Here is a 19,244-nt window from a genome sequence, read left to right as displayed (position 1 = left end):
TAAAAATAAAATTAATTAATTTATAAAATTCTAAAAAAATTTATAAAATTAAAAAAAAACTTTACAAATTAGTTTATAGATAAGTTGATTTATAAACAGGTAAATGTATCATTTTTTATTTTATTTTATATTTAAAAATATTTATAAAAAAATGTTGTTCCAATACGTACTAATTTCAAATGATAAAGTTTTCTCTTTACTAAAATTTAACAAGAAATGATTTAAGAATATAAAATATTTACTTATATTTAAATTTATAAAATATATTTATTTATATTTAAATTTATAAAATATAATTTTTTATATTAAATAGAATTATAAAAAATCTTTAAAAGTGCTGTTAAAAACTTAAATAAACACATTGAAACTAAAAAAAAGAAAAAAATAAAGGAGCAAAAGTAATTCTTTATTAGAAAATTATAGACAATTCTATAAGCATGGAGTTACATATAGAATAATTGTTCTTAAAAACAATATCCTTAAAAATAATTACATTGGGTTAATTAAACTAAATATTATCAAAATAAATATATTTAAATTTTATTATAAAAAATTATGATAAATACTTCTAATAATGATGATATATATAGTATTTTAAGATTATTTATTATTTATTAAAATATTTTATTAAAAAAATTAACGAGTAAGTATAAGTAATTTGTATCATATTTATTAGTTATTTAAAATATTATTTAAAATCATCAAAGATTAGTAAACTTTTATTAGTGCTTGTAACTGGATTGATAAACACAATAATTTTTCACTTTGGTTCTAGGAGTTATGGGATGTAGAGTAGGTTTTAGCAATTATGGCTTCCTTTTCAGGATAAAGGATAAAAGAACTTGTAGCAGAAATGTTGCTGAAACACCTTACTCATTTTAGGTAGGGAAGGGATTTACTTTGCAAGGATTTTTGGTGTTACAATTTTTGAAGATTTGTTGCCTAATGAAGCTTAGGTGTACATAAATCTATGCTTATTTTTAATAGACAATTCTGAAATATCTTTTTTTAATTTAATTTTATTATTTGTTTAATAAAAGAAGTAAACTTTTAAATAGAAAAAATTAAACAAAATTTTAAAAAGTTAAGTTTGACTAAAAAATCATAAAATCTACTTTATCACATATTCATATTAGCCCTAGGTATGAGTTACTCAATTTTATTCTTATTTATTACCTTATCACAATTCCACATTTAAGGATTTAAGTGTGAGTTACTCTATCTCTTATTCATCCATGGTATATTATTCAATCATTGTCTTTTTTTTTTATAGTTTGTTACATTAATTTGATGTTTTAAACCAGCATATAACTGGATGGAGATGCAAGTTCAAAATTGAGGATCACCTAGTGAATTGCAGTTTTTTTCCTAATCTTTATAACTATGATCAATTTACATACCACTCTTAAATTCACCAATTTTTCCAAAGCAAATATAAAACAATATAGTTTAGATTAAAAAAATCACATAAATAATCAATTAAAAATAATTTGTTGGTTTATTTCAATTTCATAGTTTTAGCTTAAAATAAGAAATTCAATTTATTTCAAAATGATAGATTTAAAAAATAAAACTATTTTACTGTTTATTTATACCATTTATTTTGTAAATAAAATATTTTTGGTTCATTAATACAAACTTTGTTAATTAAGTCTTAATTAAATAGATTTTTTAAAACTAAAAATGTGCTTTCATCTCATATCCTCCCAACAATTTATTATGATTGATTAAAATTAATGAAATTTATTTTGTATTTTATTTTAGCCACAACATTAACCTAGGTAAAATGATTCAGATTCATATTCAACATTGAGTCAAAGGTCTCAACACTAAAGTCTTTTAACATCAAGTAACTATCATCTTCATGTGAACTTCATCTAAAGTTTTAATTGCTTTTATTATTTTATGCATAAAAATTTATTATGTTAGTATATATTTATATCTCAACTTATTTTTTAAAATTCTAATTAATATTTATATTTTTTTCAAAAAAAATTAATAAAATTAAACGAGATCTTTTAGAATTAATAAAATTAAACGAGACCTTTTAAAAGTGTCTCAATCATTATGCATAAAGTTCCTCCAACTTAAGATTCCACAGTCCAAAGCTTATAATTAATATTTCTATAAATAAATATATTTATCGAAAAGAGTTAATGAAAAAGACAATAAGGTGTAGGAGATAGAACAATATTGAATGAAATGAAATTATTTGTTTTTTAATTTTCATTAAATATATTATTTTTAAAAAGATAGAGCGTGCTTTTTTTTTCTCAAGATTAAGTGTATCTTTTAAATACAACAATCATTATTTATCTTCTTTTATTTTAAATATATCGATAGAACGTGTTTGTCATAACCTATAGATATAGACATTCAAATAAATATAAAAAAAACCAAATATACATAACTACGAATTTGATATGAAGAAGGAAAAAAAAAAGGCATTTTTTATATATAAATTAATCAATTTTACTAATAATTAATTTGTATTGAAAAATAGTTAATTTCTTTTAGTAAAAAAATTATATATTTCTATTTACAAAACTCAATTTGCTTAATAAAATTAAATCGATGTTATCACTGTTATATTTTTTATTTTTATTATTTTTTATCAGCGCGTTATCACTGTTATATAAAAGTTACTTATAATTGAATGACTATCTTAAGTGTAGAGTTGAGATATTTTAAGTCTTTGTTAGTTTCTCACTTCTTTATTTCCTACAGTAATAGATAAATATAAATTAAAAGTATCAAGTAAACGTAGCTTATGTGGGTTAACTAATCCAATGTGCAAATCAATGTACATATAATTTAAGATTATCAGAGGATATCTATGAAGATGAAGGTTTTTTTTTAATCAGCGTATGAAGATGAAGGTGGTGAAGATCTTTAACATACCAAAAAATCTTTATGATATGATGACAAAAGTACTGTGTAATAGTAATTTTATTGTTTATTTGATTAGAGATTAAGTCTATGATGAATATCGTTGAAAAGACCTAAACTCTAGAGACAATGAATTTTTTATCACTTAGAAGATTTGTGTCGAATCAAGATAGAGATTTGTAAATATCGGTTAAGTAAAAAATCTTGTTCAAAGATTTCTAGATCGTCTAATGCAATAGATTGTCTACAAGTTTTAGAGCTTTTGATAGTACAAGATTGTTTGTCTTGATCAGAGTTTTTGTCTTCTTTTTAGAATGTTTGTCTTTAGGGTATCACACTATCTACATGCAACTGTTGTAACTTTCACATTATCTTATCAGAGTTTGCGTCAGTTGACATTTTGAGCTCTCAAGTGAAGTACTATGCATGCAACTTCTCTACCCATGTTTGTGAAAATTAGTTAGACATTTTTGTTTGTTTATATAAATAGGACCTTGTGATGATTAGTCAATCAAACCTAGAATTGAGAGTTCACTGTGTGTGAGATAGATTTCGTGTTATAATATCAGTTTTACTAATTAAATTTTTATTTGTAGGTATAAATTTGAGTTAATTAACACTTCAATTAAATCATGTTATTTTTTCTATAAATTTTTTGTTTATTCTTTTATTTTAATAATCTATTTGTTTTGTGAATTTTTTCTTTATTGTCGTGTACGATGTGGTGGATGATCTAATTAATTAAGAACTATTTGTTTGTAAGTTTAACATCACTAGAATTATAGAATTATAGTTCAACACTCAAATAAGATATAAATAAATCCTAAAAAATTACAAAAAACATAGAGCAAGTCATCTAACAAAACTTTTCTAATACATTCCACAAATCCTAGACACCAAAACAAAGATAGTTTACACTCAAACTTACATTTAATAAAATTTTGACTAATATTCCAATTATAGCAAAACTAGCATAAACCAAATGGTTCACCATGGAGAAATTTAGTATTTCCAACTCCTAAAATTATCAATTCAACTTCAACATGTTCAACACATCTTAATTAAAATAATTAGACATGCCATTTATTAAATCCACTTAATTGAAGATAACTTGTCTTATAAAAAAAACTATAATATCAAAACATTTATAAATAAACTAATAAAACTTCCAAAACTTCAAGCTAACAACTAAATCTCCACTTACTCATATTCATTCATATTCCTCAACTTATTAAAACAATTGGATTAGAATTTCCTAAACTAAAAAAAGATAAAAGATCGATTTAGGGGAAATCTAATTAATATATTTTCACCTACTCATTGATGTCTCATCAATGATATAATATGTTTGTAGAGAATACTGATGACCAATCACGACTCATAGAAATAGAATCCTTAGAAATTTACAAAGATGAAATTTTTACAATAATTAAAAAATAAATTATTTTAAATATATTTATAATTTAAAAAAAATAAAAATTCGTCACCATATTTATTTTAAAATTACATCTCTTAATTATAAATAAATATGGTAGAAATAAGTTTTTTTTTAAAGAGAAAAATGGTTAATATTTACAATAAATATTGTTTATTCAACAAATTTTATAATTAAGAAATAGAAAATAAATAAATAAATGAGATGTTTCAAAATTTTGGAACTGGAGTATATGAACTTGCAGGGGAATCAACACAAATTATATAGGGATCTATAAATGGAGAAGCTTAACAAACCTTGCTAACTGTCCTAGATTGGGAAGGTGTCACTTTGCCTTGAAATCAATATGAAGATGAGAATTGTGTCTTTACCTAAAAATTATGACACTAAAAAAATATTAAATAAAAATTAAAATTAGAGATAACAAAATTAATTATTATATTAATTAAATTAAATATTATTTAAAAGATTAAAAAAATATTTATATTTAAAGTAGTTTTTATTATTAATAAAATTTTATAAAATAGTTTTTAAATTAGTATCTAAATTAGTTACCAGAATTTTAGTCACTAATATTTTAGATTATAAATTGATCTTATGAAAGTTATATCTTCTCCCTCACCCATCCCTAGAAACAAACGTGGGATGCACTCTCACATTTGTCCACGTGAACAATGCACCCCTCAATCCAAACCAGAGCTTAGAGATTAATTTAGAACATAAAATTGTTAGTAAATAAATTTATTGTTACCTAATAGTTAGATACTAATTTAAAATCTACTTTATAAATTTTTATTAATAATAAAAATTATTTTATATATCAATAATTTTTTTATTTTCTATAATAATCTCTAATTTAATTAAATAGTAATTAATTATTTTAGTTTCTAAAATTAATTATAATTTAATGATTTAATTAATGAGGTTTACGGTTTAGATTTAAATATAATTTGTCATCATGTATGAGATATTCATTTCAAGATAAAGAAAGGATAAAGAGTTTGCATGTGCAGGAATTTATTTCTCATTAAATTTTATCGTTTTCGTTTTCATAATCTTATGGTCATTATTTCATTAATTCTAAGACAGAAATAATTCTAAGTTTATGTACATGTGAGAGTATGGAGATTAATAATAAATTTAAATAATGAATTATGATATTTTTTTATATTTAAATTAATTAAATTTTTGTAATATATAATATTTGTAATTGTCAGTATTTTTAATGAAAAATTAAGATTATATATATATAAAAATAAACTAGAAATTGGTACATAAATAATATAAAAATGATATTTTATATTTAATGTATTATTTTTATTTTAACTTGTATGCAATTAAAAAATAAAAAGACATAAATATATAAATATAATAATTATATACAAAAATATATTAATATGAACTCAAAATAAAAAATTAAATAAAAAGAGAAGTTCAAATAATTTGTTAAAATTTGAAATACATAATATAAAATTGTAAAATAAATGAGATTTTATATAAATACAAAACACAAATTTTCAAGCTTAAAAAAAACGTTGCAGTAAAGGAAATAAAACATAACAACAATATTTTTTTAAAACATTAAACATAACAAGTTACTGCATAAAAATAAAAGAAGGTAGACAGTGCAAAATAAAATATAACCAAAATCATATAACCATAAAATATATATAAAAAAATATAATAAAATAAATAATAACTATAAACATAACAATTATAAAAAAAAATATTAATATAATTTCAACAACAAATTGAATAAAAAGAAATTGAAGTAATTTGTTAAAATTTGAAACATATAATATAAAATTGTAAACATAAAGCAAAATCGATTTTAGTTATTAGAAAATGTTAGGACAAAATCGATTTTGCTCGTTAAGAAAATCAATTTTATTTCTTAGTTTACATGCACCAAAATCATCAAAATCGATTTTGCTTCTAATCGGAAAGGGTCTAAAGTATGAAAATATATTTTTGACTATTTTTTTTTATTTTTCATCCACCAAAATCATCAAAATCGATTTTGCTTCTAATCGGAAAGGGTCTAAAGTATGAAAATATATTTTTGACTATTTTTTTTTATTTTTCATCCAGTGCTTTAGTGCCATATAGTGAAGGGTATCTCAATAAATTATTTTTCGATTTACATGGATATCTCTTAAATTAATGCATATGAGAGAGTAACAAAAATTTCATTCCATTCGTTTTGTCCATCTTCAGACCTACCGTCAAATTATTTGATCCAAATGGATAATAGACAATTCACTACTTGCAATCCGCGTACAATGATCATGATTAGAAGCAAACACATCCAAATTGTCTAACTATATATCAACTCATGTCAGAATACTATTGACATCAGCCACCACAAACTCTTTACATTATTTTCAAAAGATACATGTGTTGAATTAGACTCAAAGAGGTGCATATGTCACACCATCTTCACTAAGTTTCCACTACAGACTAGGTCATAAGAACCTTCATTCGACTATGATCACATTATATTTTTCTCTATGTTTCTAATATCATTAAAGTCGATATATTTCTTTCACGAATCATCAATTCAATACACAACCTACATTTCAACATAGTATTCCCTCCTTATAATAAATAACTATCTTTCCACACATCATATGTTATGCCACAACCATAACATCATACACTTTCATTCATATACATTTCATCTCAATTCAATTACTAATACTATCATCCATTCATCATTTATCACATTTAATAACATTCAACCTAATATATTGATCAACAATATAATAGTAGAATGAAAGATAGATAAATTTTAAAATTTAGAAACATTTAAAAATATGTTTTTCAAATTTTTTGAAAATACTCTCTTGAGAATTAAACAAATTAAACATATGTTACAATTCACTAAGCCACCATTATACTCGCTTACCAAAGTTGTTCGTTTTTCCAACAAATTTTAGTCGCCCGAAGAAAATTTTACTCGTCTATTAACAAACTGTTAGTCTAGTGACTACACAACTTGAAGTTTTCATTAAAAACATTTCGCTTAGCCAAAACTTTCTCTCGTGACCAAAAATCTCAGATTTTGTCTAACAAAATTTGGCTTATCCATGATTTTTTTAGTAGATATTTTTTTTACGAAAATGTAGAAAAGGGAAGATGTACATGAAATAAAAATATTAAATTTTTGTTTTTCATAAATGAAAAATATTCATTTTAGAATTCTGGAAAATAAACTTTTCGTACTGAATTGAAAAATATCCTTTTATACAATTTATTTTAGTATTTTAAAATTAAATGATTTTCATAAAAAAAATAGAAAATGAAAGAATGTTTTATCCAAATAAAACTAGTGGAGTAATTTTTTCGTTAAGAATTTTTTTATCAAAATTAAGGTGTGAGTAATACGATTTTTTTAAAATTAAACGTATCAAAAGTATTTAAATTATATTTAATCTGAATAGATATAAGAGAAAGTCAAATCAGGATAAAAAATTTCTCGTAAAATCAAACTTACGTATTTAAATATATATAAAATAAATAATAAATGCATAAACATAAAAACGTTAAACTACAATAAACTATTGAAATTAATGTATAATTAAAAACATAAGCTTAAGATTAAAAAGTTAATAATTATCCTTTATCACACCAAAAAAAATTTATATTATATTATACTAATAATGATTTTTTAATATTATGTAATTTTATAGAAAATTATTTACAAAAATATGGATTTAAACTTTGAAATTAAAATTCAATCCATAAATTTGGATTTGAATTTATAAAAATTCAAGTTGTTTTTATAGAATATATAAATTCAAATTTAAATATTTGAATTTAGATCCATTTATGGTCACATTTTTTTAAATGAAAGCTATGCAACTTAGTAGGGATGGCAAAGCGGAGCGGGTCATGCGGGCCGGCCCGTGGCCCGCAGATAAAAAACGCGAGGCGGACTTACCTTTTCAACCCGCTAACCCGCATTAGCCCGTCCCGCATTGGCCCACGGTCCGCGTGGGCCAGCAGCGGGACGGGGCGGGCTGACCCGCTAACCCGCAAGAAAAAAAATTGTCATTGTTTTAATGTGTGCAAATGGCGGGGAAGATTATAATTATGAAAAAATGGATGAAAGTTCTTCTAAGGCGGCATCCAATGTTATTGAAATGGAAGAATGTCAATAATGTTTATGTTTAATGTTTTTGAATTAATGTTTATGTTTATGTTTAATGTTTTGGAATTAGGTATTTTTAATGTTTTGGAAGTGGAAGAATAGTGATATTTAATATTTATCTTAATGTTTAATTTTTTGATGTTTGACTATGTTTGAAAAGGAAGAAAAAAAAATTGGGTTTAATAGTAAGAAATATATAGGTTTAATTTGACAATTTTTTAAGAACAAAATGTAAAAAAAATATTTAATTTAAAAAAAAAAGAACGCGGGCTAGCCGCAAATCCGCAAGTCAGCTCTTACGCGGGGCGGGTCGGAAATTTTAACCCGCAATAACTTTGTGGGGGCGAGCTAACCCAGCCTGCATTTTTGCGGGCCAAGCGGGGCGGGCCAATGCGGGCGGGCTGGCCCGCTTTGCCACCCCTACAACCCCTACAACTTAGCTATGTTTACACTTTATTTACTTATATGATAAAATCTTATTCAAATTTATTTTATTGAATTTAGATTGTATTTGGATGAGATGAAAAACGAGAAGGGAGATATACATCATTCAAATGGAGGTGAGTTTTCTTCATCCAATAGTGGCATAGGTTCACTGCTATTTTCGCACGTGGATATCCCTCTTTTGAATATACATGTTTTATTAGTGCCAAAATAATGCGTCAATTTCGGGTATATCAAATATTGTTTTCACTGTCTCTTCTGTTTTGTTCTTATTGTTTATTAACAAGTTGGTCTGTTTGGCATTCTGCTATCACACACCTGTTATGGTAATTAATATTAATTTTGTTTCAATTTTGTTTTTATTGATATTTAAATCAATTAATCAATTTATGTATACAATCAAATATTTTAGATCATCTTCAAACTTATTTTTTTTAATTATAATACTTTTTTAATTTTTCCTAACTAACCCCATATATCTATAATATAGTGCATATAATGTCTTGAAACATCATCTTTATACTTATAAAATTAAAAGTATAAAAAATTACATTATATATATATATATATATATTATAAAAAAATTATCAAATAGAAACTACAGAAAAAAATTGATTTTTTATTATATTTGCTAAATTAAATATTATTATACAGATTAAAAAAATTATTAATATTTAAAATAGTTTCTAAATTAACCACTAAGATTCTAACTATCAACTTTAAAATCTAAAATAGTTAGGAACTTTATGTTTTTTAAATGTTAATATTTTAATTTTTATAATTTTTATTTAAAATTTACTTAATACAATGTTTAAAAAAAAAAAAAAAGTGTCACACTTATTATGAAGTGGAATATGTGAATATTATTTATTAAAAACATCAAATATGTGAATGTTTATTTAAAAATTAAAGAAAATAAGATATAAGTATCACTTTATTAAAAATAGAAAATAGATAAGTGAATATTTTTAAACTTGGTGTATTAATTTGTCTGACATAGAGAAAAAATAAAAACGTTATTTTATTAAATTTAAATACTAAATAATTTTGTATTATTATACATGGATCTCAGTTATAAAAGTAAGTCTTATTTAAAATTAAAACTCCTCTTATATTTGAGTATTTCAACTTAGACTCATATTTTTTTATTAAGTACTAAAAAAAATATTTTTTAATCTAGTTCTTCTTATTCAATTTTTTCGTTAATTAGGTGCTCGAAAATAAGATTGCAACTAGGGTCAATTTACAAAGGCGCATGATTGCGGTTGAAAGCCTTTGTGTAGTATTTGCGGGGTAGAGAAAGAGACTTGTCGTTATTTATTTTATGAATGCAGAATTGCTTGGACGGTATGAAGTCATTGTTTGGCTTGGCTTGGTGTAATGTTAGTGAGTCACAATGATCCACTATTAAATTTTGTTCAGTTTAGATTCTGTAACGCCTCTGATTCTGTTAATGATGTTTGAGGAGCAATTTAGATTGCAGTAGTTAGCGAGATTTGGAAACATATGAATAATGTCATTTTCAAAGGGGGGTGGTTGATTGTTTAGAAATGTTTGCTATGAATCAATTAAAAGTTTGGTATTGGGTTACTTCTAAGTCATATTCTGATTTTTTTTCCTACTCTGATTGGTGTCCTGATCCATTGGCTTGTATGAGGTTGGTTAAGTGATGTAATTTTGTCAGATAGTTCTAGAGTTGGTGTTGTGAAGGTTGTTAAGATCTGTATAAGGATTTGATCACCCCTGAAGTGATTTATATTTAACTTATTGTTTATTGCTGATAAAAGAATGATTTTTATTATGACCATAGCTTATCAATCTATCTTGAGATAAATTTGACAACATCAACCATTCTACGATGATTTTTATTATTTTTTATCGAATAATAATTTATATTTTAATTAAATATCTTAATTTAATATGTTATTATTAAAAGTGGATTATCAAGTAACTATCATAGAATTTATTTCCTTTAGAAAATGGTGAAACTATCCAGTCCTTTTTCAGCTTACAAGTAGTCCAATCGATTTTAAGAAAACCCATTTTATACCATCCCTCTTTAAAACTACTCTAATAGAAATAATGACTTTGGCTTGCACATAGTTATGATAAGACCATCATTAGAATGAGGCAATCTCGATTAAAATCCTTAAGTACACATTTCCATATGTCATTAGCATGCATATTATTGCTTTTTCGTAGGATAAAGATAATGAAGATATCAGTATCTAACTTTTGGTTTCGTAACAGAGATATACATAATAATAAGTATAAACTACATATACTTCTTTATCCGTTTCCTTTCCATGATCTAATACTTTAGCATCACCCTTTAGCCGCAAGAAAGTTTTAAGTTGCCACATGTATGATTAGTGTATTGTCATGTGTCAAGCCTGAAAGTAAGGAAAGTAAGATATATGGTAGATTGAGCATCGTCAGAATAAATTTAACTTTTAGTTCGTCATGAACTGAGCCCGATATTATATATAAACAGATCGTTTACTAATATCCATATTCTTGGTTATAGACAAACAGATCGTTTACTAATATCCATATTCTTGATTATAGACAGAATATTTTAGATTTGAGATCTTCAATTCTTGTATTCTTATACGTAATAATTAGTAAAATACACCTCCCTTCTTATACAACACTTTTTTGTGATTTATGAACTTGATTATGAAAATTCTATGCTATATTAAAATAGTACGGTATTAGGGTTAAATTCTGATTGTAAGCCTCTTAGACTCATACATGAAGTTTGGTGGGTTCCGTTGTGATAGGGATCGGTTACGATGTATATAAGGATAACTGGAAATGAATAACCTGATCTTAATCTCGGAGAATATTGGAGTTAACATAGAAAAAACTAGATTGAAAATTCTTTGTTTCTGATTATTTTGAGTGTTCTAGGAAACATCCTTCTGAAAAAAGAAAAAAAAAAAGATGTTCATCATTAAGTAATATATAATCTTATTCTTACAACAAGGAGCCCTTGCTCATGTTTCTATCGTCCTTCTCAACCATCACTACTACTAGGAGTCATTGCTATTTAATGCACAGATCTTGTTGCGTAAAGTAAATAGGGAAAAAAAAACATGGTTATCTATCTTTTGTGAATTCAATGGTTGAAATACGAATATATTCTCTAAACCCTGACCCCAACACAAGTCTATGTCAAATTCCCTTCGAGCTATTGTTTTCTACAACTTAATCAATGAGGTTCAGCATTCATCAGTAGTAAATATTATCTGACATGTTTAACGTGGTTGACCATCAAGTCCAATATTGTAGCCGGATGAGCCGGCACTGAAACAACCAACGTAAATTGTCGCTCCAAAATTGGTTCACCAATTTCTTCCTAACACATGGTAGCATGAATTTAGCTTTGCAAATATTGTCTCCACAATTCATGCATTAATCTACCCTTGCTTCAATTAATCTGGTGTACTTTTGAGAGGAAAATCCTTGAAAAGAATCTCTATGTACTGCTATTTTTGCTTCTGACTTCAATAGTGTATATGCATTTATATTTCAACGAACCATATTATGGTACTCAACTTCAGTGCTACGTAATTGCAGAGCATAGCTCTTAATATGAAAATCAAAGGGTCCACCTTGTACATTGAGTTGGTGCTTCAACATTAATTTTAAACCTGTCATTTTTTATCATTAATTTTGGTGCTCAGGTTCAGCAGAAAGTACAAGTAACCAAAACGAGCTTCTCAATTTTCAGTTAAATAGTATAAATCAATCATATCAGAAAGTAAGAAACTTCACAAGCAGATTGGTGTTCGATTTGCAGATACAAAAGAAATGCCCACTTGAATTGTTTCTTGACAATGGAAATTCATTATAAAAGCTTAAACAGTTACATCATTTCGATATATTTCGGTGTTTCTTTGTCAAGGAAACAACTAATTGTTTGATTTCCCAGCATCTTCAGGTTTGTTACTTTGTCTTCACCAATCAAAAACTTCATTCCTAGAAAATAAATTATAGCATGACAGTGGTTTATATGTTCTTGAATTGCAGTGCATCAAACCAATTCTCAAATCAATTTGCTTCCAATTGATCAGAGTGATGCTTGCCCCCCTCCACCTTTGCAGTCCTAAGCAGTATCATAAAGACAAAACTTTGTTGCAATTCTTTATATGACTTTAGTGTTGTTCCGTTACTATAATCAGAATTTTATGTCGCTAATTTGTAGAATAAAAGCTTATATTAAGAGTGATTATTGAGATAAAATTTTAATTTGATTGAACCAAATGGAAGTATAGAAAGCTTTGTCCTCTATATTAATTTTGTGGGGACACGAAAGTCTTTAACATAAAGAGATTCTGGGGGGAGAAGCATTACTGTAGTACCCATGATGATTACTGTTGTTTCGTTTAATATGACAGCCACAGGCAAGTAAAATTAAACGTCATAATATAAATATAGAAAGTGACACTTCAACTAGTGTCAGTGTCACCTCTTCATCAGAAAGTGCCTATGGATTGTGAAAGTTTGCACGCTTCAAAAGCTGGTCCACAACTAGATTGTAGGCATTGGAAATGGACTTGCCCCAAACTTGGTTTCTGAGAGTAAATGAAAATGAGAATGGAGTGATGAAAATAGTAAGTTTTGGGCATGGATTTGGCGGGTCTATTACCAACAATAGCCATTAAATTCTCTATAGATGTATACTTTTTCCATGTCATACCCTTCTGTGGGCCTCTATTTGCAGGTGCTTTTTTGTTTTTGAGTAAACAACTAGTACAACAAGAGTGTACATTAACCCTTTTCTTCTTTAATTCGATTGACTGTGTGAATCAAATCATGTAATGATGAATTATAAATATTTTCATCAATGACACTACTCTTTTTTTTTCTCTTGTCTTTTTCACAAGTGTTGTCGGGATACTCTTTTTTGCTAATGCAATCATTTGTAATTCTATCTTTGTCTCATTTGACTATTTATGCATTGTAAATTCTAATTTTTGCAGCGTTGAGTTTTTCTGGCGTAGACAGAATTTATATGAAAGGAGACCAATGTGTTTTCTTTTCAATAGGGGGCCATTAAACATATTTAGAGAGTTAATCATGGCATCTCTAGATCCCCCTTTGGCTTCGCCACTGACTGAGGCAAAGATGTAGTGATCCTTGTAACTAATTTTCTACAAAACGAAGGGAGGGGAAAAACCTTTGCCTGAGAAATTGCCATGAATCCTTTTTTTCAATCGCTATACTTTGGTTGCAAGGACAAGAATAGGAAATAAAATGATAGAAAAACGTTTCAAATAATCTAAACATGAAAAAATGTCACAAACAAGACACATTTACATCATACAATTGCAGAAGCTAAAAAAAAACAGCATCCCACCATTATGTTATGGCTGCTGACTTCTAGTTTCCAAATCCTTACATTCTATATATGATGATATTGTATGATGAAAAGGAGAATAGGCTTTGTAGTGGAAACTGACCACATTCAGGTAATTGTATGAAGAGAAAAATCTGAAATGTACACATCCATTTCACATATAGATAAAAATAGAATGAAGATTTTAATTCACATAAATTTGCTAGCCTTCGAGATTTGTTTAGATTCTTCACACTTAACTGAAAGTAAAATGTCACCAAGATTTACCAAGCATTTAGATTTGCTAACTTATAACTCATCCTACTTTCAATGTTCTATTAAAAATACACAACAGGGAAAGAAAAGGGAAAGCAAGTAGTAGCAACTATTAATAATCAGAATTTCAAAATGAATTGATTAAAGTATACAAGAGAAGTTGATCACATGGACTTGTTCTTATAAATGAACAGGTGAATTTATTAGTATGCTTCAAAGATTTTAAGAGGACAAATTCTTAGACTCAACTCTGTTGGGTTATTATTTTTATGCAGCAAAAGCACAGCATTTTCATATTGTTGTCACCTCTATGCTTGCTCAAAGGCTAAGAAATTTTGTGAATATAGCTACTACTAAAAGTACAAATAAGAAAAAATATACAATCAGTATGCACATTCGAGGACTAATCACGACCAATTGAGTAATGTACACCATTCAGCACAGAGGGATACCGAGGGTCATTTCTTGCTAATATGTCAAAGTAAAACAAGCAACTTACAATACCCTTCTCCAGCCACTAGAATTTCAATCTGGAAGGTACATAGAGCGCTGATTACATTCTACTTCAAGAATCATAAATTACAAACATAGTAATCTTGTTAAATGGGCATCTATTGGTGTATCCTTTTACCATGTCCATTCATTTTGATCTGCAAAACTGATAATACAACTAATGAATTTAAGGATGCATATGATCCAGAGAAAACCAACCACTCATAACACATTCTGTCGTCCAAGAAAAACCTCCACTGGTTTTCCACTAGTATTCTCAGCCTTTAGACAAGAAGACAAGCAATTTGGTTTTTCTCTGTGGATTAGGATGTAGCAAACAGCAAAAAAACTTTTACAGCCACCTTTATTTTCCTTCTTCCCCTAACGGATTACCGGATGAGAGCATGATCTTTGCTATTCACAAAGACAATCTTTTTCTCACTAATTCCATAGTCTTGAACCTGCTAGTTTTGAGAAATTGGTGTTGCTTCTCTGTCACTATATGTAGCCTTTGACTTTGTTGATCTTGACTGTCTTGATGAAGCAGATAGCGATTCAGAAGAAGCTGACTTGGTCTTTTTCTTTTTGGATTTCTTAGAAACATGAGAAACCCCTGCAGATTGGATGCCTTTGTAAATGTTTGATGACGATTGGCTTCCTGTGGACTCTTCAAAATCTGTTCAAAGAGTTCAGGTAATGAATGATTATCATAGGGAAAAGTATCAGATAACATACATCCAAAAACTAAATAAGTCATTGGGACCGGGTAACTCGGCAAGATCTGATTTACATTCATACAGTTCCAACACCCATGAAACAGTGAAGAACATAAAAATATGATGTTTCTATTGCTCACGGTTCTCACCTAGAACTAGTAGGCAATACAATCAAAATTCAAAAACAACGGATATAAAATCAATGGCATGTACTGCATAATTGAATGTTAGCATATAAGATGACCGTGAATGAAATCAGCAATGTGCAGTGACCACAGCCAAAGATCTCATGAAGAGAGAACATACAACTTCAGAAAAAGAATATCACGATGTAGACAGCCTATTTCAAACACAATTTGTGGTTAGACTAATTTCTCGGCATACACCTTTCGAACAGAGAATATCACAACCTCATTTTCAATTGACATTTTAAGTGTGAGGAATCAAAGTATTCTAAATGCACTAGACTCACCCTTGATCAAAATATTGTTTTTGCAATAGCACATTATATCATACTTGTCCCTGGGATTTAAAGGGGTTGAATACTTTTCCTTTCAAGAAAGGCATAGTAGTTCACAAAATCACAGCTAAATATGTCCAACAGAAGACTAAATTGCACATCTAAATTATTCTTAGCAAGAGCAACAATTGCCTCCGAATATACCATGGTTCTGAAAATATACAGTTCCAAGAACTGCCATCATTTAAGTAATGCAGTCATAAAGCTTTTTAAGGGTAAGATCAGGTGAAGGAAGATATAGTTGGCTGCTGCTACAACCTACTAAGCACAACTACAGTACAGGATAAAGATGCAATGCAACAGATACATGAGAATGTGGAAATTTTTAAAAAACTATAGCTCAAAACAGAACTATAACATAATATATGCATACAGTTATTCTTAAGTTAACATAATATAAAAAATTTAAATCACAATATAGAATCTGTGTTCTAAAATTGAGCATAAGTCATTATAAATGTGATAAAATACAAATTTATCTAATTAGAGTGTTATTCTAATCAGTATTGGTATAGAAGTTCAAAATATAAAAGTATTACAAATATAAAAATGCAATAAACTATTTGAAATATTCATCAGTATCTAACGTAGATACGTACTGACACAATTACATGACGGACGACACAGATTCTGTTTACAAGTGTTTGTCCTTCTTAGGTTACAATTTGCTATAAATATATAATTGATATGAATGATAGCAACAAATTTCTGGAGATTTGAAAATCGTAGTAATTGGTAATGTCATGTGATGAAAGCTCCATTTTAATCACACTCCAGTAAGAACAAATCTTGTGATCTCCAGTAGCAGAACTATTCATACAGTTTTGCAGCTTCCTTCAATTAGGCTGTTCAGTTCTTTAAAGGGTTTAACTGATCACATTGAGGAAAATTACCACATGGAAAGACCAACAAAACATATTCTTATCAAGAAAAGTGTTATAATATTAAATACTAATTTCCATACAATCAAACCATCCGTTTAAGAAATTCTACTGTGGACCACTTGAAACAGTGTTAATTGTAAAGCTAAGAGTCACTAGATTCCCCACGATGGAGCTGAGTTTGCTCGTGACAGAACAGCCAAATTCTTCCTAGGGAGGCAAAGAATCTAGATAGCTTTTGCAAGCCTCACAATTTTATCTAGAAGAAAATCAAGAGACACAATAATAATCAAATCCACGTTCCTCTTTTTACTAGTTAACCCGTGAAGAGCCATCTATCTGCATTTGTATTATTTAAATTAGGGACACTGCACGGTTCCACAAGAATACAATATCTCAATCTTAATATTTAATGGCACCACATTTGGAAGCAAAAATCAGCACTGCACTCGGATGAAATTTTGCTGTATGAGAGGTGAGAAGCAAAGCATACCTTGGGAGGACCATGATGTTGTGACAGCCATAGCATTGGGGTCACTTAGTTCACCCAAGTTACCAAGTGACGTTGAAAAATCAGGCGCTGTTTTAAAATCATTCATCTGCATAAAAAGCAACAACAACAATAATAACAAATCAATAAAAAACTATGATATGTACAGATTTTGAAGATTATTATTATAAATATCAAACAATTTACCAAGCAATGAGATATTGAATAACAGTGCAAAAGCTCTTTAAATGGGCACTTTATGTATTGCTTTCTCTAAGAGAAAATGACAAAAGAAATTAAAAAATTGGATCTTTTATAGTTGAAACATAAATGGAGAGGTAAAGTGGACATCAGCTCCGTACCCAACTGGGTCCAGTTCCTGAAGGGCCGTCCCATCCAATGTGAGCCACATGCTTAACATCTGTCGGGTACCCAATTTCCATCTCCCGCTCCTTCACAACTGGAACAGTACCCACTTCCCAGCTTAGCCACAACAACAAAACCCAGAAAAGAAAAATTGCAATGGAGGGTGAATAAAAGATTACCAAATATTTGGGTGATATATTTGAAACTCTTGTAGATTCCCTTTAATTTGGTTGCCATGGTGGAGATCACGACCACAGCAAAGTGACAAAATTGGAAGTAGAGACCGGAAATTTTCTGACTTGGAGATGCTTTTGCCTGTCACAAAATGGAGTATTGATATATACAAATGCTCAATCCCAAAAACGATGTGGAGTATCAGCTAAGGTTTCATTGCATGTGATTAGAACCTTTTTTTTTTTCCTAGGAGTGAAGATTAGCATCTGAATATTGAACACAAAGAAGATGCTATTGCTCATTAATGTAAAAAAATGAAAACTTCTCTTTCAACATGTTTCAGTAGAAAAAATCTAAGGGTAAACAAAGAAAAATACAGTACCCGAAGATGATTTTGAGGCAGGTGCTGATAGAAATCCAACTATGTTTTCTGTGCTCCATTCACCATCATTCTGAAACTCGTGTGGAGAGTGCTGACACATGCAAAGATCGAATAGAGGGAAGAAAAAGTCTGATGGGTCTTAAAAAGTTGAGATTTTGATTGGAGGGGTGTGGAATACAAGTTGAACTGAAACAATGGGAAGAAGGAGAATACTGAGAAAGAAGGGGACTTGCCTCTAGGAGGAGAATAACAGAAGGTGGGCATCCATTAATGAAAATTTGAAAACTAGAATGTGAAGAGAGAGAGAGAGAGATAGAGAGAGACTTGGTTTATGGTGAAAAAATAAATTAGGACAAAGATTCGAAACTGAAAGGTAATTTAATAATGTTGTTTGATGGAATTGTTTATTTAAGAGTGTCCATTATGGTATGTCAGTTTATTTGTTTGTATGTTGGTAAGGGTGGATACAGTTCTACTGAAAATTATGAACATGGAAGATCAATTCCTGAGATATGAGTGGTAAGTTTCTTTTCTTTGTTATTTGCCTTAGGTGTCAAATCTTATTATTTGGAAAGTCTATTCAAGATAACTAATTTAGTTATAGAGTAATAATCTGATAGTAATGTATAGAAAGTAATTCATTTAAGAGTATAAATTGCTAATTAATTTAAAGTTAGCTTTT

The 19,244-nt window shown here is 27.9% G+C and overlaps 1 protein-coding gene across 1 annotated transcript; it reads right to left on the bottom strand.

Annotated features, from left to right (window-relative positions):
- Positions 1 to 14,958: 14,958 nt before the first annotated feature.
- LOC137828638 (CRIB domain-containing protein RIC10) lies at positions 14,959 to 19,018 on the bottom strand. The gene is made up of 5 exons (XM_068635294.2): positions 18,563 to 19,018; positions 18,186 to 18,321; positions 18,003 to 18,100; positions 17,644 to 17,749; positions 14,959 to 15,709 (listed from the first exon to the last, which is right to left on the bottom strand). The coding sequence occupies exons 2-5, from the start codon at positions 18,241 to 18,243 to the stop codon at positions 15,498 to 15,500; spliced, it is 474 nt and encodes a 157-aa protein (XP_068491395.1). The 5' UTR covers positions 18,244 to 18,321; positions 18,563 to 19,018; the 3' UTR covers positions 14,959 to 15,497.
- Positions 19,019 to 19,244: the final 226 nt, after the last annotated feature.

The sequence above is a fragment of the Phaseolus vulgaris genome, chromosome 7 (assembly GCF_051622355.1).
Source record: "Phaseolus vulgaris cultivar YP4 chromosome 7, ASM5162235v1, whole genome shotgun sequence".
In the NCBI taxonomy this organism is placed as follows: Eukaryota; Viridiplantae; Streptophyta; class Magnoliopsida; order Fabales; family Fabaceae; genus Phaseolus; species Phaseolus vulgaris.
This window is presented reverse-complemented; position numbering and strand designations above follow the sequence as displayed.

Bases quoted from the DNA above. Each gene is read 5' to 3' on its own strand.
- LOC137828638 (XM_068635294.2), bottom strand. From the start codon at position 18,243: ATGGCAACCAAATTAAAGGGAATCTACAAGAGTTTCAAATATATCACC. The intron at 18,101-18,185 runs GTAATCTTTTAT...GTACTGTTCCAG, and splicing joins ATATATCACCCAAATATTTG to TTGTGAAGGAGCGGGAGATG. The intron at 15,710-17,643 runs GTATGCTTTGCT...CTCTTTGAACAG, and splicing joins AACATCATGGTCCTCCCAAG to ATTTTGAAGAGTCCACAGGA.